General features: G+C 43.4%; 1 protein-coding gene across 4 annotated transcripts in view; it reads right to left on the reverse strand.

Moving 5' to 3' along the window:
- The window catches only part of Jarid2 (jumonji and AT-rich interaction domain containing 2), a 289,580-nt gene that overhangs the window by 158,531 nt on the left and 103,901 nt on the right, over positions 1 to 27,148 (reverse strand). For 3 of the 4 annotated variants that reach the window (XM_045136482.1, XM_004667940.2, XM_045136481.1), the window contains exon 3: positions 828 to 963. In XM_045136482.1, the coding sequence (XP_044992417.1) occupies positions 828 to 963 (136 nt within the window). Of the gene's footprint in view, positions 1 to 827; positions 964 to 27,148 lie in introns of those variants that run through there. The other variant, XM_045136484.1, reaches the window with a different exon arrangement.

Consider the following 27,148-nt stretch of genomic DNA (forward strand, 5'->3'; position numbering starts at 1 on the left):
GTGATGAGACCAGAACCAAGCCTCTAAGGTAAAAGGAAGTCTCCCCTGCCTCTCTCCTTGTCTCTGACCAAGTATAAAGTGGAATAAACAACTCATTCACGTTATCTATTGACTCTAAAGCAATACATTTACAAGATACTGTGAACTATCACTGTAGCCCCTTCCCCCTGAAACAGACAAAGTAATGCTTGTTCTCAAATCATTTTGAGAGTATCTCTTTGACAGCCTGCAGAGGGAGGGAGAGAGAGACGGATCACAAGGAACAACTCAGGAGGCATTTTCCTGCTAGGCTTTTCAGAGTCCATCTGGTGACTGTGCAGGAAGAGAATGGTAACTATACAGGCAGAGGCACATGCTGAAACACTGGGATTCTAATCCACTGCACACTGAACACCTTATGGCAACCTTTAGGCCTGGCCAGCAAGGAAACCAGCAGGTGCTCATGAGGCCACTGGGCCACAGAACAGAAAGGGCAGAAGGCTGAGACTGTTTCCTCACACAAACAGGGGATGACAAGAACCAAAGGCACCACATTTCAGCAAGATCATCAAAGGTTGTGTGCACATACTTGAATAAAAAGATAATCATCAAAAAAGCTGCAAGACAGGCTTCAAATTCCACCCACGACCTAGAAAACAAACTAAATCACCTAGTCCGTTCTATTTTGCAATACCTAAAAGGACATAAAAATAAACCTATAGACTCAACAGGATAACGACAATATATATTCACACAGACTGCCAATAGGAAGCCCAAGCTGCCAGAAACCATCCAATACAGAAACAAGGCCATACGTTTCCAAGGATCACATCCAACTGTTGACTCACCATTCACTGTTTTCAGGCTCCCAGCAATGCCTTCCTCATGCTGCCTCTTTTGGGCATTCTTGAACTCCTTCAGAGACAAATAAAGGACTTTCCGTACCACCCTTTCTTCTGACCATGGAATCCCATCACTGTCATCCTGAGGAAATAGAAGAGGAGGAAGGGAAATTACTACTAAACAAGCAAATGTTCAGGCTCACAATATACTTTTAAAATATGTATTCAGCCGGGCGTGGTGCCTTTAATCCCAGCACTTGGGAGGCCAAGGTAGGAGGATCGCCACCTAGAGCAAGACTCTACCTCAAAAAACAAAACAAAAAAAAGTATTCAGATTCATGATTGTAATGGGCTCTTAGTGCTTTTTTTGGAGGGGGGGGGGGTCCTCCTAGTATTTAAAAAAAAATGTTTTCAGGAGCTAGAGAGATGGCTAAACAGCTAAAGGCACTCACTTGCAAAGTTTAATTCCCTAGTACCCATGTAAAGCCATATTCACAAAGTGGTGCATGCATCTGCAGTTCGTTTGCAATGACAGGAGGCCCCGGAGTGCCATACTTACTCTTCCTATACTTACTCTTTCTCCCTCCCCCACCCCCATGGCTTTCTCATGTCTGTAGGCTTGGGTCCAATACGAATTCTTGGAAAAATTAGTGAAGGGGCTGGGGATAAGAAACCAGCAAGGAGCCCAGAAGCTGCACCAGCAGGGAAGACACAAGGTGTGGAGGACTGGGCGGGGAGCTCAGGGTTTTGAACCTGCCTACATACATGAGGCCCGGAGTCTGAGCCTCATTAGGGATTGGGGGATACCACACTAAGTCAGACATGGTGGGACTCCCCTTTAACACAAAGCTCTCTGAAACCCAGGCAAGAAAGCCTGAACTACATAGTGAAATACTGTCTCCTTCCATCCCCCAACTAAGCAATCTAGAAACCCAGAAATGGTAAATACAAGTCACTAACATGAAGAAAGGGATTACTGTTTTAGGAAACCTGCAAACCATTGTTTTCTATTTTTTTTAATTTGAGGGAGGGAGAGAGAAGAGGAGGAGTGGGTGTGCCAGGGCCTCCAGCCACTGCAAACTAATTCCAGATGCATGCACCTCCTTGTGCATCTGCCTAACAAAGGCCCTGGCGAATTGAACCTGGGTCTTCTGGCTTTGCAGGCATTATGCCTTAACTGCTAAGCCACCCCTCCAGCCCCCCTGCAGACATTCTTAAGGGTTCTGAGCAATGACTCCACTGGCTAAGTCCATCAAAGGTTCTGGCCTGTGGCCCTCAGCAGTTTCCTAATCTAAGAATTTACAATTACACATCTTCTTCAAGCCCTCAGCATTTTGTAGCAGAGTTCAACTTAGAGGTGGAAATACTTGAGCCTCTCAGATGCTTTGGATGCCTCTCATAAAGGAGAATACAGAAAACTAACCCAGATGAAAGCACGGAGACATTTGGGTTCCTTCTGTTCTTTGCTCTGGCTGGACAGAAGGTCAAATCATAGAACTGTCATTCAAGAGCAGGATGGTGCTAGGGTACTGCATGTAGGAAAGACTTTTGTTGTTGCTGTTGTTCATGTGAAAATCTCCATGGACTCAATGAGGTAGCTAGATTATATTATCTGAGGTCTTTCCCACCTCTTAAATCCCTAAACTCAGCATGAACACAAGCAACACTTTAGAAAACCAACCACAAAGGACTCTAGCTCTAAATAACAAGCTGTACTCTTTAAGTTCCAGGGGCTTCCTAGAATTCTCCATCTTCTACAGCAAGTGGAGGAAAGACCCCAGGAAGGAAGAGAGCTAAGATTTCCACCTTACCCTGGCTAGTCCTTCCCTCCAAGCCTGCAAAGCAAGGCTTTCCATTTGTGAGCAGCACCTTTAGAGGAACGAAGCATATCCCGAATAGCTCTCTGAGAATGCCAAGCCATGCCCCCAGCATAGTGATATGTCCCTAATCACGTTCAAGTTTTTAGTTATCTTGGTAATCATGATTATGAACAGAAAACTGCAGCACTCTAAACAGAATCCATTTGTGGAATTCAAATAATCTTTCCACGTGAGAAGCTGATGAGGAGGCCACACAAACCCTGAGCAGCAAGATGTGGTGGGATTATTTTACAGCACCTCGCTTGGAGGTTGCAAGCAGACTCCCCTGGTTCATGTTTATCAGGCTGACATCTAACTTTTCAGCAGCCAAGGTCTTATCATAAAGACTGTCAGGCAAGCTGGGCATGGTAGCCATGAGTTCGAGGCCACCCTGAGTGAATTCCAGATCAGCCTGGGCTAGTATGAGAACCTACCTCGAAAAAACAAAAAAATACACACAGAATTCTCTTCCCCAATACCAGGTTCCCATTCTTATCATTTTCAACTCCACAACAAAACAGTGTGTGAGATTATAAACTATTATTTCCTCCACATGTGGGAGTTTATAAATTAAAAAGCCCTGGTTATTGGGCTGAGCGGAATGGAGCAGATGGCCATGGCTGTGGTGCGTGCAAAGCGGCAAATACTTCCGGGACTACCTCATGAGTACACACGTCTGGGGTTTCCCTATTGCTGCCATCAATGACATGAAGAAGTCTCCAGATTTCATCAGGGGTGGATGACAACAAATGAAGTGGCTCATTCAGGGAGGACAACTTATCAACTTCCAGACGAACAAGCATGCGTCTGCATAGCAGTGTTGAGAACCCACCACCCCATCAGCATATGGTCTTGCTGAGGAGACATGGAATGTTTACCCATCATACCATCTTTACAGAGACAGCCAACACTCCCTAAACCAACTCTTTGAAGCCTTACACACAAGGGCTCAATATTTCATTTCTCTTCATAAAATGTGCCACTAGTTAAATAATTTCCAATAATGAGTTTATCTACAGTAATCTGAAAATAATGTGTTTATTATCTACTGGAATTTCCTCACTAAAAACTGTAGGGAACAAAACTTTATAATGCCAAGCAATTAAAAGCTTAGAATTCTCGCCTTTTTCGTTAATGACAACAGGGTATATAGTAGCTGTACCCACACCTGAAGCAGGGATTCCAGTGTTGAAGAAGTGTCTTCCCGTGCAGTGTGCAAATTCAGATGCTGTGACATCATGGAAGTAAAGGACTTAACTATTTAACTTATTTCAAAAGCCCTAAAGTAGCTCACACTGTGAAGTTCCAATGACAATGCACTGTATCCTGACTCAAGCAAAGTTGAGAGAATTATGCCCCTCCAACTCAGGTCCAATTAAAGTAGAAGCCATGACAAGAAATCTGCTGTGAAGGAAGCTGCAATCAAGTTTCAGTACTGATAACAGCAGCTTCATTACGTGTATAAATACTTTGAACACAGAAAACGCAATACATGGCACAGATTATGGGTTTCAAATTCTAGACAAGAAAAATCTAAATACACACGCACCTACGTTCTTTTGTAATCTACAACGCTGGTCAAGACTTGTCACCTCCCTCAAAGCCGACGCAAGCACACACCTGTAGATTATTAGCTGACTCTGTGCCAATAAAGCAATAATTCAGAATATTCAACATCAAATCTCTTTTGCAGCTGCAATCATGATGGGCCATCCTCGCCCCACACTGCCCCCTAGTGGGATGCTGGGCGTGCAGGCAGGTGAAGCCATTACCACCCACAATGCAGTCCACGCTGACCATGCACTCTGCAGCGACCAGCTCCTGACCCCCAGTGCCACAGAATGGTCTCTTAGAACTCTAGCATCAGAAGCAGGAATCTGGGAACAGAAACACTAATACAGGGCTTCCTTCCATAGGCATGCATTATGGAACCTGTGACTTAAACTAACATCTACATGAATAAGCAGATTGTTGATTTTGGTTACCACTGTATGCAACTCCTAAAACATGCCTCACATAGCAAGAGCTTAACAAGCACGTCTGGAACCCATGAAAAACATCATGAAGCTCTGTCTTACTCTGTCAGCCCTATTTAACCCCCACACACCCTGCCAGTGCCCAATCTTGGCCAACATTCTATGTTTTCAATGTAGGGTATGAGATCATAACCTGTGTGACACCCACTGCTTCCCCCATAAAACAGTTCCCACGGTGACTAATCCACAAGGGCTAGGCTAGCCTCACCCTCAGCAGCAAACCAAGGACAGCACTCAGCACAGGGCCACCTTCATCACCCTGACCGCCCCTACACACCAGATCCACGCAAGACCCAGTGTCCATCTCCAAGTCGGCACTGAGTCCTTTTACTTTGTTTTTAAATTAATAGTATGTTTAGTTGTGCATGCCAGGCCATCTCGCCACAGCAGATGAAATTCAGAAGCTTGTACCACTTCTTGCATCTGGCTTTACATAGGTGGCTGGGAAACTGAACCCAACACATAGAGATTACTTCCATAGTTCTAAACACAAATTGAAAAGTCAGAATGCACTCCAGCAGTCATGTTCTGAACTCATTAACTAACACTTAAGTGCCTGTGGCATGGTGGTGCACACCTTTAATCCCAGCACTCAGGAGGCAGAGGTAGGCGCACTGCTATAAATTCAAGGCCAGCCTGGAAGTACAGAGTGAATTTCAGGAGAGCCTGGGCTAAAGGGAGATACTACCTCAAAAAACTAAACCACAAGCTGGGTGTGGTATGAGTCAATAATTTCTAACTAGCTCCCTTGCAGATCTGCAGTATCTGTTGCTTCTCATTTTTCTACGTTTTCCAAACATTCCACAAGGGATTGTCTTACTTAACAGTTAAGGCTTCAAGTTTTTGTTGAGTTGTTTTCTAAAGATGAGTTTCATCTTGTCCAATGATGATGCTAGACAGAAACACAACCAGAAAATAAAATTTTAAAATTCAGAAATTGACCTAGGGGTGGTGGCACACGCCTTTAATCCCAGCACTTGGGAAGTAGAGGTAGGAGATCATTGTGAGTTTGAGGCCAGCCTAGGTGAGTGCCAGGCCAGTCTGGGCTAGAGGGAGACCCTACCTCAAAAAAAATCAGCCTGGGCTAGAATGAAACCCTACCTTGAAATAAACCAAAAGCCAAATGTGTAATTTGTATTAATTAGTTTTCAAGTAAAAGCAAAATTAGTACCACTGAGCCAGGCATGGCAGTACACACCAGCAATCCCAGTAGCTCAAAGCCAGTCTGTGACATGATAGCAAGATTCTTTCTCTAAAAAGTATGTGTTGTGCGCATGTGCATGTGTGCTAATTTTCACAACTAGAATACTACTCCATCCACCTTGGCCAAAGCTCTGAAGATGGAGGGGTGAAATTTTCACCACTTAACTATGTATGTGTGTGTGTATATATATATATATGAAAGGAAACAGAAACCCAAGTTCCAATCTGAACACACAACCCTGCTCTGCATCTAGGCGAACATGAAACGAGGTGCTGTGGTGATGAGGAGGAGGGTGTGACTAACAGGAGCACACTGACGTGTAACAAATTAAAGACAAGGTCCGTGGAGGAGGACAGAACTGAGAGCCAAGTGACCTATTTACAAGTGCCCTCAAATCTTGCTATGGAAGACAGTCCCATCATCACTTTGAGGGGAAAAGCAGAACGTTTCCTTCCTCAGAAACCTCTAGGGATCAACTTAATACAGATCCATTTTTTTCAATTCTATAAAATAGCCAGGCACAGTGGTGCATGCCTTTAATCCCAGCACTTAGGAAGCAGAGGTAGGAGGTTCGCTGTGAGTTCGAGGCTACCCTGAGACTACATACTGAATTCCAGGTCAACCTGAGCTAGAGCAAGACCCCACCTCAAAAAAAAAAAAGTTCTATAAAATGCTGGTTTTCAATATCCAAAACATCAAAAAAGAAAAAAAAAGGGGGGGGGAATAAGTCATACCTAGAAATGTGGTAACTAGCCAGGGCCATGATAAACGGATGGGCTCCTGAATGTGAGGAGGTGCTCCTCTGCATTGGTTGCAAATGAAAAGTACTTCAAGTACTTTCTCACAGACATGCTTCTAGGGTTAAGGCAAACAGCCTGAAAATGCTTATGCAAGGGGACTTTTACTTCTTCCAAACTCCCATTAAATAATGTGTACTTATCTTTGATTACTGCCTATTTGGGAAAAAAAAAAGCTATAGCTGAAATTGGATTAAGAACTTCTGCTGAAAAACGATTTATTGCATATCACAACTCTGACAGCCTGAATCTCAGGCCACCAACTGAGCCTTTATAAAAGAATCTGTTGGGCAGCTGCCAAGTAAGCTCTTTTGCAAGCCGTCCACAGCCTCACATCCGCAGTACTGAGAGCAGGCAGAGATGGCGACGTGTGAAGACCAGGCAGGCAGGTGCTGAACTTACCCCTGCGCCTCTTCATCTGACACAACTGACAGAGAACCCAGCTCTACACCAAAATTATCTCCAAGAACCTGGGAGACATTAGGACTGTCAATCCACTGGAGTATTAAAATCAAGTTAAATTCCCAGACTGGAGAGATGCTTAGCAGTTAAGTGGTTAAGGCCTTGCCAGCAAAGCCAAAGGACATGTGTTTGACTCCCCAGGACCCACATAAGCCAGATGTACAAAGTGGCACATGCGCCTGGAGTTTGTTTGCAGCAGCTGGAGGCCCTAGTGAACCCGTTCATATTCTCTCTCTCTCTCTCTTTCTCTGCCCCCATCTTTGATTCCCCCCCAAAACAATATTTTTAAAAATTAAATTACTGACCAGTATCATTAAAAAAAAAAATTAAACCAGGTATGATAGCAAATGCCTATAATCCCAGAGCTTGGGAGGTGGAAGCAGGAGAAAAAGACTTCAAGGACAGTCAGCCAGGGCTACATGTAACTGTGTTTGGAGAGAAGAGGGAACATATACTCAAAAGGATCAATAATACTAATATGTCACTATTCAACAAGTTAAAGAGATGAATAAGCTATTAATAGGCACATTTCCCAAAAGAATCTGATATGAATCTTTTTCTGACTTGCTTCCTTAATCATTATAACCTCTTCACATTAAACATGAACTCCCACCCAAATCCCTCAAATGTCATACCCTAAGTTGCTGTGCCCAATACTGAAGCCATTACTCATATGCAGCTATTTATAATTAACACAATTAAGTTCCATTAAGTCGGCTAGCCACACTTACCAGACTTCAAAGCTTGTGTTTTACGCTCCAGTTTCAGAAAAATGTAGAGATTAGAAATGGGGCAAGAGGAAAGAGTCTAAAAGCAAGCCAGAACTACTGAAAGTGTAGACACCAATCCACAACATGTCCGTCTTCCCATCAGGCGGAGGATGTACGAGAACTTCTGAGGTGAAGTCCATGCAGATGCTCCTTAACAAACTACGGGGCTGTGTCCCTAAGTGAGTCCTTCTCAAGGTGCTTTCCTACGCTTTCATGTCACTTTCCAAAACTATACTTACTATACTTACAGGGGCTGGGGAGAAGGTTCCGTGGTTAAAGACAAAGTTTGCAAAACCTGATGACCAAAGTTCAGTTCCCTAACCATCCATATAAACCTGGACACAAAGCATGGCACCAACATTTGACATTCGTTTGGAGTGGCAAGAGACCATGGCACCCCCCATCTGTCTCCCAGCAACAACAATGACCCACGGAACCCTGAGTTCATGCAATGTAAATGATGTCTGTGGCGGTGCAGGCACCCTTCATTACAAATGTGGGTCTGCAGACACAGTCTTAACCTCTGAATGAAGTGCTGCTATACCCCAATGTCACATGCAGAATGCTATCTACAGACCACACATTGTAGTGACTGGTACATAGACACTTTTACCTTTTATACTGAACCTATGAAACTTTTAAAATGTCTGCCACCAACCCATCCCTGTCCCCATACACCATTCTCGACACCCAATCTGCAGTGAATCACTACTTAACTTCTAGATCAAACTGAGGGCATGGGTCGGGGGAGGACTGATTTCAAGGGGCTTAGCAGGACCCATGAAATCATATGATCAGACTTCCTTTCCCTATCAGATTGATTCTTCACAGGCCCCCAAACCACCCCTAACTGACAAGATGTCAGGTCCCCAAGGTGAGGAAGCAGCTCTCATCTTTGGGTCCCCATGTCAGAGTACACAGGCAGAGTGTTTAACATATGGTTGTTTAACATATAGCATGTAAACAATTCCACATGGCCAGGATCCTTACCACAGAGCTCCAATTCAATAAAACCCATTTTTTTTCCCTTTAAGGTATACTACTCCTTTTCTCAGGATAAATTTTAACAAAATTTAACAAAACTATATACCAATCATGTTACTTTGGCTACTTTAACAAAACTGGAAAGAAATCTTCACTGGTCTTTTTATGAAGATCACTTCTATCACTTTTCCCATCAGGTTCCCGGCAGCTATTTCAGTCTATAAAGCTGGAATAAGGTTTGAGTCTATGGACTTCATGAAGACATATACATGCCACCCCCCAAAGTGGCATGGCATATCACCTGGCAGGTGACAAGCTAGGCATGGTGATGTACTCCTTTACCCTAGCACTAGGGAGACAGAGGTAGAAGGATTGCCCATGAGATCAAGGTCACTCTGAGACTACATAGTGAATTTCAAGTTAGACTGGGATAGAGCAAGATCCTACCTCGAAAAAAAACAAAACAGAAGTGAAATAATAACTCTTCCCATCTTGACATCACAAAGTAAGAGGGATAAAAGCCATAGTATATGAAATGAACAGAGCTTGCCAGAGAAGCAGCCTGGGTTAGACTGGGTGCAGGAGGGAGGGAAAGAACCAGTCTTTTCCAGATGCACTAAGTGGCACATGCATCTAAAGATCATTTGCAATGGCTGAAGGTCCTGGCGCACCTATTCTCTCTCTGTATCTCTCTCCCTGTTTGCAAATAAATAAAAATATTTTTAAAACCAGTCTTTTAAAAAATTACCAGTAAATGCTGACATTTGACTTATAACTCTTTGCTCCCAAGGCAATGGATGCTGAGCCCCAGAATAATTAATGATAGGAAAATTCCATCAGCCAGGAGTCATGATCAAAATCACTCCCTGCCACAACAGCTTTATTCTTATTCCTATTAGGAATTTCATACGGATTGGGAGATTACCTGATACACCCCCAAGCAGAGGCAGCCCGACTGGGATACTAGTCTGAGATCCACCACAGAGGAGCCAAAATATGGTCCTAAGACACTCCTCATCAATACAAGACTATCAGATTCTTTCCAGTCAGAAAGAATATGTGGCAATGCAACCAATTCCAGCTTGTTTTCTGCAACGTGAACAAGACCAACAGGGATCTGGAAGAACTCCCTCTGGCTTCAGTTATGGTGGGGCCAGGGTGCATGGAAGCACTCAGTCCAAGCAGGTAAACCCTAAGGCACTGAGGGATGGGGAGGAGAGGTCACAGAAAATAATTTCTGCTGTGCCAAAACCAATTCCATCTGCTGCCTTTGACATACGTATGCTGTGCTAAGGACTTCCCCCTCAGAAAAACCTTGAGCTCTGTCTGAGCAATCTTCATTACACTGAAATCCACACTGCTACTTTTCCATAGCTGGTGGCTTGTGATCAGACTGTAGCAGCCCAAGTTTTCTAGGATCAATACCAGCTGCCAAGCTCAGTTGCCCTGGAAATCACCTGAAGACTCAGACACTCACTCCAAGTCTGAATTCCCTGTCAAGATGTGGCAAGTACCCTGAGAGTTCAATACACTCAGAAATGCTATTCTAGAACTCTATACTATAACTTCTGCACCTACATCCTTTGTGAACCCAGGGTTGAGCATTAAAATTAACATTCTGAAAACTCCATACATGAGCCTAATATGCAGATGGAGTTTTGGTGGTTTGAATGTAAAATGTCCCCAACAGACATTGTTCTGAATATCTGGTTTCCAGCTGGTGGCAATTTGGAAAAGTTGTGGGGCCTATGGGAGGTGGGGCCTTGATAGGGAAGGCTTTGGAACTTTAGAGTCCACCCACCCTCCCAGCTCAGTGAACTCTTGCTGCTTCTCCGCAGCTAATGTGACAAGATGTGCTGCCCTGGCTGTCTGCTCTGCCATACTGCTCCTGCCGAGACACGGCTTCCCCTTGAACCCAGCCAGAAATAAAGCCTTCCCTCTCCACTTTCCCCCTCTTTCCCTTTCCTTTTCCTTTCCTAAGCTGCTTCTGATGCAGTGTTTTGTCCCAGAAAGGAAGCTTTTCAAAACTAAAAACAAAACTCATGTACTTAGAAAGCCAAGTAATTGGTATGAAAGCACACAGAGTATCACATTCACTTAATTTCCTGGAAAGTAACACTCTGGAATTGAGAAATCAATATTCTCTGAAGTTAGTCAAAGGGTTTCTTTTTTTTTTTCTGGTTTTTCACGGCAGGGTCTCACTCTAGCCCAGACTGACCTGGAACTCACTCTGTAGTCCCAGACTGACCTCAAACTAACAGGGATTAGAGGCATGTGCCACCGCGTGCAGCGACACTGCTGGCTTTTATTCACTTATATGAAACGAGTGTCTTCTACCATGAACCAAATCACAGTACTCCACAATTCCATTGACCCAACTAAATGAGGAAAATAATACCAACCTTAAGTCTAGGATCAGAGATAAGTAAGGCTCTGATCTACCAATTCAAAAAGGCCAGAGCAGCAGTACAGCAAACCAAGCTGATTGCCCACTGGGGCTATAAGAAGAGGAAGGCTTGAAAGGGCAGATATTTTACTCAATATTGCACTATCAAAAATAGCTGAAGCACACGCCTTTAATCCCAGCACTCGGGAGGCAGAGGTAGTAGGATCACTGTGAGTTTGAGGCTACCCTGAGAATATGTAGTGAATTACAGTTCAGCCTGGGCTAGAGTGGGACCCTACCTCAAAAAAATTATTTAATTAATTAATATTAATAGCTGAAGACAGGTCTAGTGGTGCACGCCTTTAATTCCACCTCGCTCAGGTAGCGAGCTAGCAGGACTGCTGTAAGTGAGTTCAAGGCCAGCCTGAGACTACATAGTGATTTCCAGGATAGCCTGAGCTAGCTTGAGACCCTACCTCAGGAAAAAAAAAAAAAAAAAAAGCCGGGCGTGGTGGCACACGCCTTTAATCCCAGCAGTTTGGGAGGCAGAGGGAAAAGGATTGCCATGAGTTCAAGGCCACCCTGAGAATACAGAGTGAGTTCCAGGTCACTCTGGGCTAGAGCAAGACCCTACCCCCCCCCCAAAAAATTCAGTTTAATGAAAATAAATGAGAAAGAATTTTTTCCTTAGTGTTCTGGGTAGAATTTTTCTCTAAATTCATTACAAAATTCCTTTTTAAAAAAAAATGTTTACCAAACCTTTGAGAATTGCACCTGTCCATAAATGCAGCCTATCACCTTCCACAGGTCCTACATTTGCATGAGTTTTGTTAGGTGGGAAAATGCTCATGCCCATTCACATATGGTGTTCAAATCACATCTGTAGTAAACCTGAGACTAAAAGTTAATAATGAATGACACACATTAAAATAAATCTACCCAGTTCCCTCTAGATCTTTCTCAGCAGTTTTTGGTCATTTTGTTTCTGAGTCAAGATACCACTAAACCGGCCAAGCTGGTCTTGTGAACAGACACTGCTCCTCTCTTGGCTTTCCAGTGCCAGGACTGCAGATGTGATGACCACGCCTGCTTTTACCAGTGTGTTAAGTGTACTGTGTTCCCCATCTGTCTGCTAACATACCAACTAAACTCTCATTTTATGAATGCTTGCTGAGCTTCCCTCATTCTGAACAGCGAAGAAATTTCCATGAAAGGAATTCTTCAAGAATGGAGCGCTCCAACTTCACGCAGAACAGCCTGGTTCCAGCACTTGGCCTTATACCCCTGGGAGGTCCTCCCTCCCTAGAGAGATCTTTCACTTTGTACTGAGCCAGAAGTTTAGAACACACACGAAGAAAACTGAAAATCACAGATGCAGTTAGTGTTGTTTCTTTTATGTAAGTTTTCATTGCAGGGATGGAAACCAGGACCTCATGTGTGATAGGCAACAACTGTACATTACATGAATTGCATCCCCAGCTTGTAAAAGCAATGCTTTGACATAAGAACTTCAACTATCAGATCAAGAAAACAAGTCTACTATCTCTACTTTGTTCTTAGTAAATTAAATTATACAGGTTAGTAAAAGTATAAAACAAAGTTTCAGTCTGGGCTTAGCGGTTAAGGTGTTTGCCTGCAAAGCCAAAGGATCCCAGTTGGATTCCCCAGGACCCACGTAAATCAGATGCACAGGGGGACACATGCATGCATCTGGTGTTCATTTGCAGTGGCTGGAGGCCTTGGTGTATCCATTCTTTCTCTCTCCCTCCTCCTCCCCTTCTTCCTTCCTTCCCTCCTTACCTCCTTTCTTCCCCCTTTCTCTGTCTCAAATAAATAAATAAAGTATATATTTTTTAAAAAAGTTTCTTCACAAACCAGTCTTGTACCTATGGCTAATTAGAGAGCATGTTTCCCCTTATATATTATCCATGGAGTTACCACCTGACAAACACACAATTAAAGGCATATAACTACTTCAGATTTCTGTCCACTAGGATGGCTAGGGGAAGAAGAAAATGAAAATGTATGTCTCCCATAGCAGGAAAACAACTTCAGAAAAGTGCAGCTCAAGACATTGAGTATACAATCATTCAATTTCTCTCCTTACTGCTGTCACAAAACATTTAGACAAACATTCCTGGCACCCTTTTAGTAACAGTCACAGCCGCTGCAACCACCGCCCTCGCAGGCCAACGGCTGAGCACGGGGGTACATGCTATAACCCTACCACTCTAGAGTGACATGGGAAAGAAAAGAAGGTGGGGCCAGCCTGGGCTAAGTTATGGGGCAATGCAATCACTATCAGCCTGTGCATTAAGTAGTCCACACACGAGCAAAAGATGGCACAGGATGCAATGACCCACAAACCATAATTAGGAACTGTTACTACACAAGCCAGCTACATCCTGCCCCAGTGCAGCCAGTACTGGCTCCATCTTCACGCTGGGGGGCAGGGCTTCCCTTCAAAATGATTCCAGAAGGGGAAGTTTTGGGTAAGCCTGTGGCTGCCAGTGATTAAAGACAGAGGGCAAAGGGGGAGGAAACATGGGCATAGGGTGGGCTCTTGTTTACAGGGAAGCTAAGGCGCTCTGAAACTACGTGAAGCACTAAACCAAAAACCCAATGAATTTTACTTTAAAATGGCCCCTAGATTATTTTTTGCAAATTTTTTTTCTTTTTATTTGCAAGCAGGCAGAGAGAGAGAGAGAGAGAGAGAGAGAGAGAGAGAGAGAGAGAGAGAGAGATAGAGATAGAGATAGATAGAGATAGATACAGATAGATACAGATAGAATGGGCACACCAGGGCTTCCAGCCACTGCAAACAAACTCCAAATCCATGTGCCATTTTGTGCTTCTGGCTTACATGGGTCCTGGGGAAATCGAACCTGGGTCCTTAGGCTTTGTAAGCCAAATGCCTAACAGATAAGCCATCTCTCCAGCCCCTCCTATATAACTTTTGACTTAAATTTATTTTATATTTTCTAACCTCAAATAAAATTTTCTCAGAATTACTTTGAAATGTTAAATCTAACTAATAAAATTATTATTTTATTCCCTTGTTAAAGTTCTATAAATAAGAACCATAAACAGGGTCAAGAAAAGCTTGTGAAACCATCTTGTACACAAACCAGATCTACAACCAGTATAGCAAATTTCTGAATTCCAAGATTCCATTACTGCTGCGGCCTGTGTGAACTAGCACAAGCGCTCATCTATCGTATTCAGTAACAACTTCATACTGAAACAAAGTAGCGACGGAGGCTTGGCGAGCAGGGAACGCTCCTCAGGGGCAATGTGGGTGTGAGAGTTCTGCTCTTCCTGGTGCCTTTGTGTAATCCCAGTGGCCAGATGCAGGGAACGGGAGGGAGGAACCCATGGGTCATGGGACTCTGGGTGGTCTGTACTTGTCATACCACGGTCATGGTCTGCTCTCTCCTAAGCAATTTCTTGGAATTAACTTCTGCTGGATCTTCTTTTATTACATTATTTAGTTCTCAAACAACACTTTCTTATTCTCTGACCACTCAGTCTAAATATGTGTTTTAGCTTTCTTTAGAACATACATGAACCCTGAGATATTTGTAGAAGAGGCTGAATTAACAAGTGGTATGGTCAAAACCATGCCCAAAAAAAAAAAAAAAAAAAAAAAAGCCAATTATTTAACACTTCTTTATGTTTGTTTTTCGAGGTAGGGTCTCACTCTAGCCCAGGATGACCTGGAATTCACTATGTAGTGTCAGGGTGGCCTTGAACTCAAAGTGATCCTTCCACCTCTGCCTCCCCAGTGCTGGGATTAAAGGCATGCGCCAGGCCTTAACACTCATTTTTATCTAAGAGTAATTATTTCTCCTGGGGAGTAGGGAGGTGGATGAGTCCCAAAGAGATCAACTAAGTCAAGTAACTAACCAGTTCAAGGCCAATCCTATCTCCCTCTATGAAACATACTTGTGTGATCCAGAAGTATGCAGTCCAACCAACGACTGTGTGACCCTGTGAAATCAGCCTGTGTGCCCCCAACACCTTGTCTGTGACAGGAGTGCCTGCTGCTTAGCAATATGCAGGCTTGTCTGTGATGGTGTCTGTGCATAGCTGCACAGGCACCATCACACTCTCTGCACCCTCTGTTCCTAAGGGATGAAGAAAAAAAGATAACATCTATCTTCAAGGTGTGTACCAGGCCCAGATACCTTGGCAAAACATCAGAAACTCAGGTGAACTCTCACTTCAGAAACCCAAAATAACTTTTACTAAACTACAATCAGGGTGTTGTCTGGAAACTTCTTTCCTTTGCCTGTCCGCAGAGTGCACAGGACCTACCACGTGTCCCCACAGGATGATCCTTCAATTCACTGCAAAGTTCATCATCTTGGGTGCAACAACAGGATCCAAAGACTAGGAGTTAGACATCTGAAGAACTATATTACTTAGCTTCCCAAAAGGTCTGTGTTACCATCCTCCCAGAGGAATAAAAGAACATAAGGCAGATATGGTGACTCACTCCTGTAATCCCAGCCCTCTGGAGTATGAGATAGCAGAGTTCCTGTGAATGTGAATAAGACCCTGCCTCCAAAAATAATAAGTATATTTATTGTGAAGAAGGAAACAGGGACAGCTGAACTGGGAGGCACCAGTACCAAAATGGACTGGCACTGTGAAAACAGTAGTTTCTTGAGTGTCCTATTTAACATAGCATAGCATGAACCCCGGGGGGGGGGGGGGGTCAACAATAACTGGTATCTCCAAAAGTACCCTCTGCAGACACTGCATGTTCCCCAGACAGAAAGTTGAGTGAGAAAAGAATTGACTATAGGGTTTGACTCCTATTCTGATGTCCCCCAATAAAGAGAATGTATATTCGCACCAGGAAGGAATCATTCTAATGTGAGACACCTCTGTCTTCTAGACCTGTAACAGATCACCAGAAAGGTAATGTACCTGTATCAAATGCTACTGGATTTTGGATAAAATTCTACCTATTTTGAAAGCTTCTGACTATTCAGGCCAACATACACCCCCCCCCCAAAAAAGGCAAATTTTATCATTCAAAAAGTGATCATTTCTAGATAGCGGTGTTTTTCCCACACTCTTATACATAGACATTTATACATAAACTGAGCACTTAAGTTGAAATTGAAAGAACGTGTAAATGTATTTGTAGCCAAGATGCAAAAATCAACACCAACCAGGCGTAGTCGCACATGCCTTTAATCCCAGCACTTGGGAGGCAGAGGCAGGAGGATAACTGTGAGATCAAGGCCACCCTGATACTACATAATGAATTCCAGGTCAGCCTGTAAACCTGGACTAAAGTGAGACCCTACCTCAAATAACTAGGGGGAAAAAAAATCAACACCATTAGTTATTAGAGAAATTCAAATCAAAATCAGGAAACATCACTTCATATCTATTAAGATGAATATAGACAATGAATATAGCCGCATGTGATAGCGCACGACTTTAATCCCAGCACTCAGGAGGCAGAGGTAGGAGGACTGCCATGAGTTTGAGGCCAGTCTGAGACTACATAATGAATTCTAGGTCGTCCTGGGCTAAAGGAAGACCCTACCTCGAAAAAGCACAAAGAAATAAAAATAAAGACATTAATAGTCAAAGTGTGCCCTCCCAAAACATGTACACAAATATTCACCCAGCGCTACTCATAATAACCACGGCTCAAGGAAGGAAGGATGGATGGATGGATGGATGGATGGATGGATAAAGTATGAAATTCGCATAGTGCAAGAAAGCACCTACTGACAGGTCTCAGATCCATAAAAACCTGTGATACTTAGTTGAATCCATTTGAACTGATGACTGAGAGGGAAGAAGGAGATGTGCTACCATACAACTGCCTGCCTGCTGGACCTATGCCATCTATGGTCTGTGCCCTACGTGACTGGACAAGCAACTGAAATACTACTAGTAGACGTGTTTAAAGGAAGGCCTGCGATAGTCAGTCAGACGCAAATGAGAGAGTCAAGGATCTTCCTTTGTGCCTCTGATCCACACCTGCCACACAACTCACTGCCATTCTATTCTGTTTGTGGATAGAAGCATGCCAAATGTACCTCCTCCAGGGTCACTTAGGAATGCATGCCTGATCTGAAAACTTAACATCTGCAATGACAACACATGTGATATTTGGAACCAGGCAAGAGACAGTATTATATTAAGTGCATCCTATAGAGTTTTTCTTGTTAACAATCCTGAGAACTTTGCCAGTTCAGTACAGTTAATCCCAGAATTCTATGCAAGATTTATAGATGGCCTCTAATATTTAGTGGAAGGAAGTACGGGTCAATAATTGATCTGGATTTGTCTTCAGGAAGGAAGTGAATGAGGAAGTAAGTGTGCAATGGTGCCTGCTGTTTACATGGAAGACCTCTGCTGATTCCTGGAGAAGCCTGTGAGCAGAACCATGGAAGTAAGCATGGATTATTTAAAAACTACAGAACAAGAGCCTGGGCAGATGACCCAGAGGGTGAAACGGCTATGGCACAAGCATGAGGACCTGAGTTCAGACCACCAGCATTGGGTGTCTGGAATCCCAGCGCTGAGAGGGTAAAGACAAGAGGATCCCTAGGACTTAATGGCTAGCTGGTCTAGCCAATGTGGTTGAGCTCTAGGTTCAGAGAGACGGTCTCAAAAAAAAAGGGGGGGGGGGGTAGAAAGCAACTGAGGAAGTCAATCAATGTCAATCTACGACTCACACTCGCCACACACACCCATTCGTATACATAAGCACAACATACATCCCCCTCTCCCCCAAAAAAATTACAAGCAGGTTTTAGTAGTGATTTTCCTTTGGAAAAAAACGTATTATGCAGAAAGAGGCAATCCTTTATACTTGTTTTCAAACCAAATCTTCCTTCCCCTGGTTTTATGTATCTGTGTCCCCAAAATGTTAAGTGAAAATTTTCATACATAAGCAGTTTATAAGCTGATTACCATTTGGAGCAAATGATGAAATCTCACACTAATAAGCATGGTTATACCAGGATATGAACCATCCCTTTTGCCAGAATATCTATGCTGTACAGACCACCTAGACCACATAGTAGCCTAACCAGAACTGCGAAGGGGGCATCACAGTGCATGTGTTCATGTGACTCTTAATTATGAGAGCCAGGAGTGGTTGCACGTGCCTTTAATCCCAGCACTGGGGAGGCAGAGGGATCCCCCTGTGTTGGAGGCCACCCAGAGACTACACAGTGAATTCCAGGTCAGCCTGAGCTAGAGTGAAGCCCTACCTCAAAAAAAGAATCAGGGCTGGAGAGATGGCTTAGCGGTTAAGCGCTTGCCTGTGAAGCCTAAGGACCCCGGTTCCAGGCTCGGTTCCCCAGGTCCCACGTTAGCCAGATGCACAATGGGGCGCATGCGTCTGGAGTTCATTTGCAGAAGCTGGAAGCCCTGGCGCGCCCATTCTCTCTCTCTCCCTCTATCTGTCTTTCTCTCTGTGTCTGTTGCTCTCAAATAAATAAATAAAAATAATTTTAAAAAAATCAAAAAGTAAAAGAAGCAATGTTATCACAGTATACAGTTATAGTTGTTTTGCTTTATTACTAGTTATTAGCCTCTTGCTGTTCCTGATCTATAAATCAAACTTTATCATAAGTAGAAGGGGAAAGATAAGAGTTTAGCACTCTCTGTGGCTTGATGCACCCACAGGGGCTTTGGGATGTATCCCCCAGGGTTAAAGGAGGAATAACATAGTTTGAAAAGAGAATATCCTAGGATATGATCAGAGAAAACAAGCAGTGAGAAGAACCTTGAGGAAGCACCAGGAAAAGTAAGTCAGACTGCCTCTCTCTCTTTGCCAACTGAAGCGCCTCAGATACCAAACCCTGTGAGTAGTCCTCCACACAAAAGCATAAGCATTGGTAGACCACACAGACAGTCTTCAGAGAGTCTTCTTTGAGAGTTAAAAAGGAAAAAAAAAAAAAAAAAAGAAAATGCCACAGGGAATAGGATAGGTCTGGTCCCAGGAAACAGCTGTAAGTGAGCCTTTAGCATAGTAGTCTTGTATGGTACAATGCCTGCTCTGCCAACACCAGGATAATAGATATCTGTCATACACAAACATTTACACATCAATTCATCCTGCATGAGAAAAGAGCTTGAAATGGTGGACAGATGGTCACTTTGAACCCTAAAGGACAGGCCTCCTTCTTCCTTGAGCCCAATGTCGCTACCTCCTGGTTTAAAAAAAAAAAAAAAAAATGTTAACTAGCAGCGGTGGATGGGGAGCAGAACAAGATGACTTCTTAGGAGCATTTTCCTTAGACCTATCCATCTACCACAGTATTGTTTGAGATTCTAGTCAACATCACCAAGCAATCCCTCCCCATTTGTGAGTTTGCTGAGGAGACAGAAAACATTCAGAATTCTGTTTAGAAAAGATTCATGTGTGTTTAAAAGGAAAGCCAGAGTAAGATGCTATCCTTTTGCTTAGGGAACAGGAGTCCTCAGGAAACCTACATCCCTCTGCTGTGTGGGTATGAAGAAAACACTAGCCTATGGCAGCCTAGAGGGTCCACAGTACTTCATGCTGTCCGTCACGCTATCCTGTCTTCTTTTTGTCAGCGTTCCTCGGAAGCTGCTCATGTTGTGAGCCAAAATCCATCAACGATCTTTTGCCAAAACTACAATTATCAAGCTGCCAATGCCAAAACTCAGTCCCACTTCTAAAACAGTACTCTTTAATTTGTTCTCTACCTCCAGACTGAACAACTCTGGAAATAGAAATGGGAATTTTCCAATGTGGAAATAGTTCTTACTGAAAACACTCTTTAGTTCACCCAATTCGGTCGGCTCTCATACAGACCTAAATTGGAACACAGAATGTGGCTGTGGCCGCGGAGGCAGACACTAAAAATGTACCTGCCCACAGAGCTCCATTCTCAGTTGAAGCATCTCTCATTACCAAAAGGAAGTTCTACCTGGGATTCAAGATTAATAACCCCCCACATTCGCCACAGAGGAGCTGTGATTCCATGATGGGACCCAGAATCAAGTCCACATGAACTGCAAGGTCACAAGTTGTACATGTAAACTGGCCACACAGATGCTGTCCTTTAATCCCAGCACTGGGGAAGCTAAGGTTAGGAAGATCTCTGTAGCCAGCCTGGGGCTACAGATTTCCAAGTCAGCTTGAGCTACAGTGAGGGGTAGGGGGAAGTGGTTTATGGTTTACGGAATCTTACTGAAAATGTTTTCCATCCCTGAGGCACAGAAAACTAACTTAAAAACAAAACTCTAGAGTCCCTAGTTCTCTTTTTGTGGTTTAAATTAACCAGTGTTAAACTTCAACTTCCACCATGTGGGCCTCAAAGGGTAAACTACTAAAGCAAATTTAGGAACATTTTATCTGATTGCTTTAGCTCCCCCCGACATCACACTCAGAAATGAGGAGAAACTAACAAAAACTCAGAGCAAAGCAGCCTGGGCTGGCTCCCTCAGCAGGGCTTTGCTTCCAGTGGTGCCAGGGCAGAGTTCAGGATGACCTCCAGATTGGTGTTTTCACACTTTGTACAAGGACAAGGATCTTCTCTGCCTGAGGAAGCTGAGCATGTTGGCACATGCTTTTAATCCTAGCATTTAGGAGGCAGAGGTAGGAAGATTGCTGTGAGTTCAAGGACAGCCTAGAACTACAGAGTGGATTCTAGGTTAGCCGGAGCTAGTGTGAGACCCTTCCTTGAAAAACAAACATACAAACATACATCCAACCAAACCAACCAACAACCAGGGAAGAAAATAACCACAAGAAGAAACTTCCTATTCCTATAAGGACTTGGAACCCATCATCACCAACATGCGAACACCAAAGTATGATTTTTAAAATCATGTTATTTATATGAGATGGGGGGGGTTGCAAATAGAGAGAATGGGCACACCAGGCCTCTAGCCATGACAAACACCTCCAGAGGCTTATGTGAGCAAGTGCCTTAATGGCTAATCCAACTCTTGAGCCCCTCAAAGTGTGATTTATTTGTTTATTTATTTACTCATTGGTTTTTCGAGGTACAGTTTCACTCTAGCTCAAAGTGTGATTTTTAAACCTGAACACAATTCTTTTTTAAATTGGTGTAACTTTCTGTTTTTAAGAAGCATAATTGGGAGCTGGCAAGATGGCTCAGCCCTTAAGCGCTTGCATGTGAAGCCTAAGGACCCCAGTTCAAGGTTCAACTCCCCAGGGCCCACGTAAGCCAGATGCACAAAGGGGTGCGTGCATCTGGAGTTCGTTTGCAGTGGCTGGAGGCCCTGGCATGCCCATTCTCTCTGTATATACATGTCTGCCTCTTTCTGTCTTTCTGCCTGTCGCTCTCAAATAAATAAAAAAAAGTAAACAAAAAAATTATTTAAAAAGAACAAATGTTAAAAAAAAATTTGACATCAAATAGATGTGGGTTGCCAGGCATGGTGGCACACGCCTTTAATCCCAGCATTCAGGAGGCAGAGGTAGGAGGATTGCCATGAGTTCAAGGCCACCCTGAGACTCCATAGTGAATTCCAGGTCAGCCTGGGCTAGAGTGAGACCCTACCTCGAAAAACCAAAAAAAAAAAAAAGAGAGAGAGAGAGAGAGAGAGAGAGAGAGAGAGAGAAAGAAAGAAAGAAAAAAAAACAAGTGGGATTAGTTGCAAAGAAAGGGTTCACTGTAAGAGAAAAGGACAAAAGACAAAAGAGGGGCTGGAGAGATGGCTTAGGTTTCTCAGGTAAGCATCTTAATCTCTAAGGGCCTAGGTTCTGTTCCCCAGTGCTTATGTTAAAGCCAGATGCAAAAGGTGGCACATGCTTCTGGAGCTCATTTGCAATGGCTGGAGGCCCTAGTGCACTCATTCATTCCTTCCCTCCCTCTCTCTCTCCTCTCTCAAATAAATAAAACAGAAGGGAAAGCGAGGAAGCGGGAAAAGGGGAAAAGGGAAAGGAAAGGAAAGATAAAAGTCAGGATGGTGAACACCCTTAATCCCAGTACTTGAGAGGCAGAGGTAAGAGAATTGTAGTGCGAAGACACCCTGAGACTACATAAGTAAATTCCAAGTCAGCCAGTGCTAGAGTGAGAAAACAAAGGCAAAAGAAAGTAATGAGGGCCAGAGAGATGGCTCAGCAATTGCGGTGCTTGCCTATAAAGCCTAATGACCGGGGTTTGATTCCCTAGTACCCACACAAAGCCAAATGCACAAAATGGCACATGCATCTGGAGTTTGTTTGCAGTGGCTGGAGACCCTGGCAAACCTATTGTGTCTCTCTCTCTTCGATCTCTCTATGCTTGCAAATAAATAAATGAAAATATGATTTTTTATTAAAATTATTTATTTATTTGAGAGCAACAGACAGAAAGACAGATAGAGGGAGAGAGAGAGAATGGGCGCGCCAGGGCTTCCAGCCTCTGCAAATGAACTCCAGACGCGTGTGCCCCCTTGTGCATCTGGCTAACGTGGGTTCTAGGGAACCGAGCCTCGAACCTGGGTCCTTAGGCTTCACAGGCAAGCGCTTAACCGCTAAGCCATCTCTCCAGCCCGAAAATATGATTTTTTTAAAGTAACAAGGGCTGGAGATGGCTTAGCATTTAAGGCACTTGCTTGCCTGCAAAGCCAAAGGAACTAGGTTTGATTCCCCAGGACCCACGTAAGCCAAATGCACAAAATGGCACACACATCTAGATTTTGTTTGCAGTGGCTGGATGCCCTGGCACACCCATTCTCTCTCTCTCTCTCTCTCTTCTCTTCTCTCTCCCATATAAATAAATAAATTAATTTAAAAAGTAATGAGAAAGGATTATGATCATTATGTACATGTATGAAAACTATCAATAAAAAGGTTATTTTAAGGGCTGGAGAGATGGCTTAGTAGTTAAGGTGCTTGTATGCAAAGCCTAACAATCCAAGTTCAGTTCCCCAGTACTCATGTGAAGCCAGATGCACAAAGTGGCACAGGCCTGGAGTTCATCTGTGGCAGCTAGATGCCCTGATTTAACCACATTTTCATTCTCATTCTCTCTTTCCCTCTCTCCCTCCCTCCCCTTACGAATAAATAAGTTTTTTAAAACAATCTGCTCAGCAATGTGGCACACACCTTTAATCCTAGAACTCAGGAGGCAGAGGTTGGAGGATTGCTGTAAATTAAAGGCCAGTCTGTGACTACAGAGTGAGTTCCAGGTTCGCATGGGCTACAGTGAGACACTGCCTTAAAAAAAAAAAAAAAAAAAAAGCCCTGATGTTCTCCTCTTGCCACCATACTCATGCTCATGGTCAGCTTGGGCTAGAGTGGGAGCCTACCTCAAAGAGAAGAACAGTACTCTAAAACTAGGCACGCTTAAACATTGTTAGTCTTAGCTCTCTGGAGACACAAGTAGGAGGATAGCCATGAGTTCAAGACCAGCCTGGGAGTGGGACTACTGAGTACATTCCAGGTCAGCCTCGGGGACATTGAGACCCTATGGGGGTGAAGAGCGTGCTATATAGCTTTTATTTATTTATTTTTTGTTTTTCGAGGTAGAGTCTCATTCTAGTCCAGGCTGACCTGGAATTCACTATGTGGTCTATGGGTGGCCTTCAACTCACCATGATCCACCTACTTCTGCTGATTAAAGGCATGCAACACCATGCCTGGCCTTCTATATAGCTTAAAGGGGGGGGGGCTGTAGAGATGGCTTAGCAGTTAAGGCATGTGCCTGCAAAGCCAAAGGACCTCTATTCGATGTCCCAGAACCCACGTAAGCCAGATGCACAAGGTGGTGCATGTGTTTATAGAGTTCATTTGCAGTGGCTGGAGGCACTGGCAAGATCATTCATTCATATTCCCCCCCCAACACTCACTCACTGCCTCTTTCCCTCTTCTCACACTCTCAAATAAATAAATAAAAATAGTCCCATTGTTTCCAGAGAGAAATTTATCCACTAGCCGTTTATAATGAATGGCAAACAGCACTGCTGTGCACACTGGGACATAATCAGGACAAAATGAAGCCAGGTCCAAGTTAATAGCCAAGAATGTATCTTAAAATGATGACTCCACATTCTCTCCCAAAGAATGGAGAAATGCTCTGTGTATGGGCTTCAATTTTAAAAAGCCAGGCTAGAGTAAGGCCCTACCTTGGGGGGTGGGGGGGAGCCAGAAGGAAGAAGAGACTAATCTGCTCTGGAGACCAGAGAACCATCCACATAATTGAAACCAGAATCTGGGAAAGCCAACTGAACTTAAAAGAGGTGCAAACATTCATAACAAGAGGAGGAGACTAGTAGATTTAATTACTTCCACTGTACATGACAATTAAGAATAAATGGTGGAAAACCACAAGACAGCACAGAGTAAAGAAGTTAAATGCTGATTGCCATTAGTGTTAACAACAGGAGTTTCCAACACCTGCCATAAGCTACTGTATAATAAAAATGAATTCCTCTCCTAGTAAATGAATTAATTCATTAATGGGAGCCAGGTTCTCAGGGAAGCACATTTAAACTACTGTGTGACACCACATCATATCCACCAGATAGATGCTTCGAAGCACATTGCCAAAATGAGAGTGGATCCTCTTCAAAGCTCCCGTCTACACAAGACAGGAAATTCACTCCATAAGACTTCATTACTTCAAATGCCAACAGCTGAGGAAGAAAGCAACAAGCACTTATTAAACACATTTTGCAGCCGGGCATGGTGGCTCACATCACTCAGGAGGCAGAGGTAGGAGGATTACCTTTAGTTCGAGGCCACCTTGAGACTACATAGTGAATTCCAGGTCAGCCTGGGCTACTGTGAAACCCTACCTCACAAAAACAAAAACACATTTTGCATTTATCAATGCAAACAAACTCTCACAGCATCATGTAAAAAATGGCTAGCTTGCCCCAGACTGCAAAGCTATCAGAGTCCCAAAAGTTCCTTTCAAAGCCCATGTTCTCCGACATCAATGGGAGCTCTGTCTCCCAAGGTTCCTAAGACTGTAACTGGGCAAAGGGACCCAAAGGCCAGGTTAAAACCCAACTTTACACACATGCAACCCTAACAGCAAGAAATGGAATTCCTCTTTACTAAATACTCAGCTCAGGGGAATACAACTGTAAGCGAGAGTAAACTTATAAAACCTCAAAAAGTTTTAAAACCACATATGCTCTTAATTTCATCCCTAACAATGCAACATTAATAAAATGTCAACTACATTATGAATTGCATTTGGAATGAAAATTCCCACAAAAGGTTGAGCAACTTTCCCAAACACTAATCCTATGGAAAGCCCTGCCCCAACAGACAAGAATAAATGGACCAGATCTACAACAGATTTCAAGCTCACAGACAAGCCCCTAGAGTGGCTCTCAGAGCACACTCGAGTAGAGAAAGAAGCATGCCAGGCACAAGTTGAGCTTGGAGCCATGACTGACATATGCCCTGCTTGAGAATATGAAACAAGGCCGGGCGTGGTGGCGCACACCTTGAATCCCAGCACTTGGGAGGCAGAGGTAAGTGGAACACCCTGAGTTCAAGGCCACCCTTAGAATACATAGTGAGTGCCAGGTCAGCCTGGACTAGTATGAGACCCTACCTCAAAAAAGAAAAGAAAAAGAATATGAAACAAGGGCTAGAGAGATGGCTTAGTGGTTAGGGTGCTTGCTTGCAAAGCCTAAGTACTCAGGTTCAATTCCCCAGTACTCACAAAAGCCAGATGTACAAGATGACACAAGCATCTGGAATTTGTCTGAGGTGGCTTGAGGCCCCAGTATGCCCATTCTCTATCTGCCCCTCCACCCCCCATTTGTAAAATTTAAAAACTACATGAAACTATATGGTGCTCTGAACTGAAAGAACAAGTCACCTATATGTCTGTGTGGACAACAAGCAGTGTACGATTAGTTCCGAGGCTGAGGAAAAGATGTCATAGTTGAAACTTCAGACCTGCGTCCAAAGAAAGAGTAGCAGAGCACCGACTGCCATCCTAAGCCTGGAAAACAGCTGCAGCATCAGAAAAACAAATTACAGGGAAAATTCACATTTGGCGTGTATTATATGGTTTCTGCAACAACAGCAAATTTGCTTCACTAATTAAATTAAGGCTTTGGCAAAAAAAAAAAATTAAAATCTATCTTCACGTATCCATCAGAAAGATGGAAGACAATAACCCAAACCAGCAAGTACCCATCCAATGCCACAAGAGTCTATTATACTACTAAGGGCATTTTTACAAACTGAACTGTAATAAAATTAACAGTAATACTAATGGGCATCCTTGGCACAGGAACTGTTTGCGAGCTAATGATATTATTACAGAAGACTTCAGACAAGGAAGAGAGAGCCTACCAGGAATTAAATTTTTTCTGTAGAAAATGTATAAAGGAGGTAGCATAAAGAGCTAGCTGCTACCCAGAGAGTTGTCAAAACAACTACAATCAACACCGAATAATGTATATATTCACAGAAACATTCATGATAACTTCCTTGTAAAATCTGAGAGGCTGACAGCTGAACATTATGGAATTTGAAGTGATGATTGCAAAACCTTACAAACTCACTGAAAACCACGGAGCTGCATACTGTGAATGGGTAGACTACATCATACATGACAGACACTTTTAAGTGAAAAGTTCATCAAATTTTTAGGAGGGCTCTTGTCCACTGTCATTCTGTTTCTCTCTACATCCTCTGAACCCAAGGAAGCTATGTGCATCCCGCACCCCAGGTAAGTAGGAAATTCACACATGCCTGTGTGCTCTGCCTTTGTGACATGTACATGACAGAGAGAGGAAATTATACACCAAGTGCCACTCACTGAATGAAACTGATTATCTTTCTTTTCATTTACAGTCAATCAGCTATAAGGAGTGACCACTGCAAGGAAAA

This window comes from Jaculus jaculus, chromosome 17, assembly GCF_020740685.1.
Source record: "Jaculus jaculus isolate mJacJac1 chromosome 17, mJacJac1.mat.Y.cur, whole genome shotgun sequence".
Taxonomy (NCBI): Eukaryota; Metazoa; Chordata; class Mammalia; order Rodentia; family Dipodidae; genus Jaculus; species Jaculus jaculus.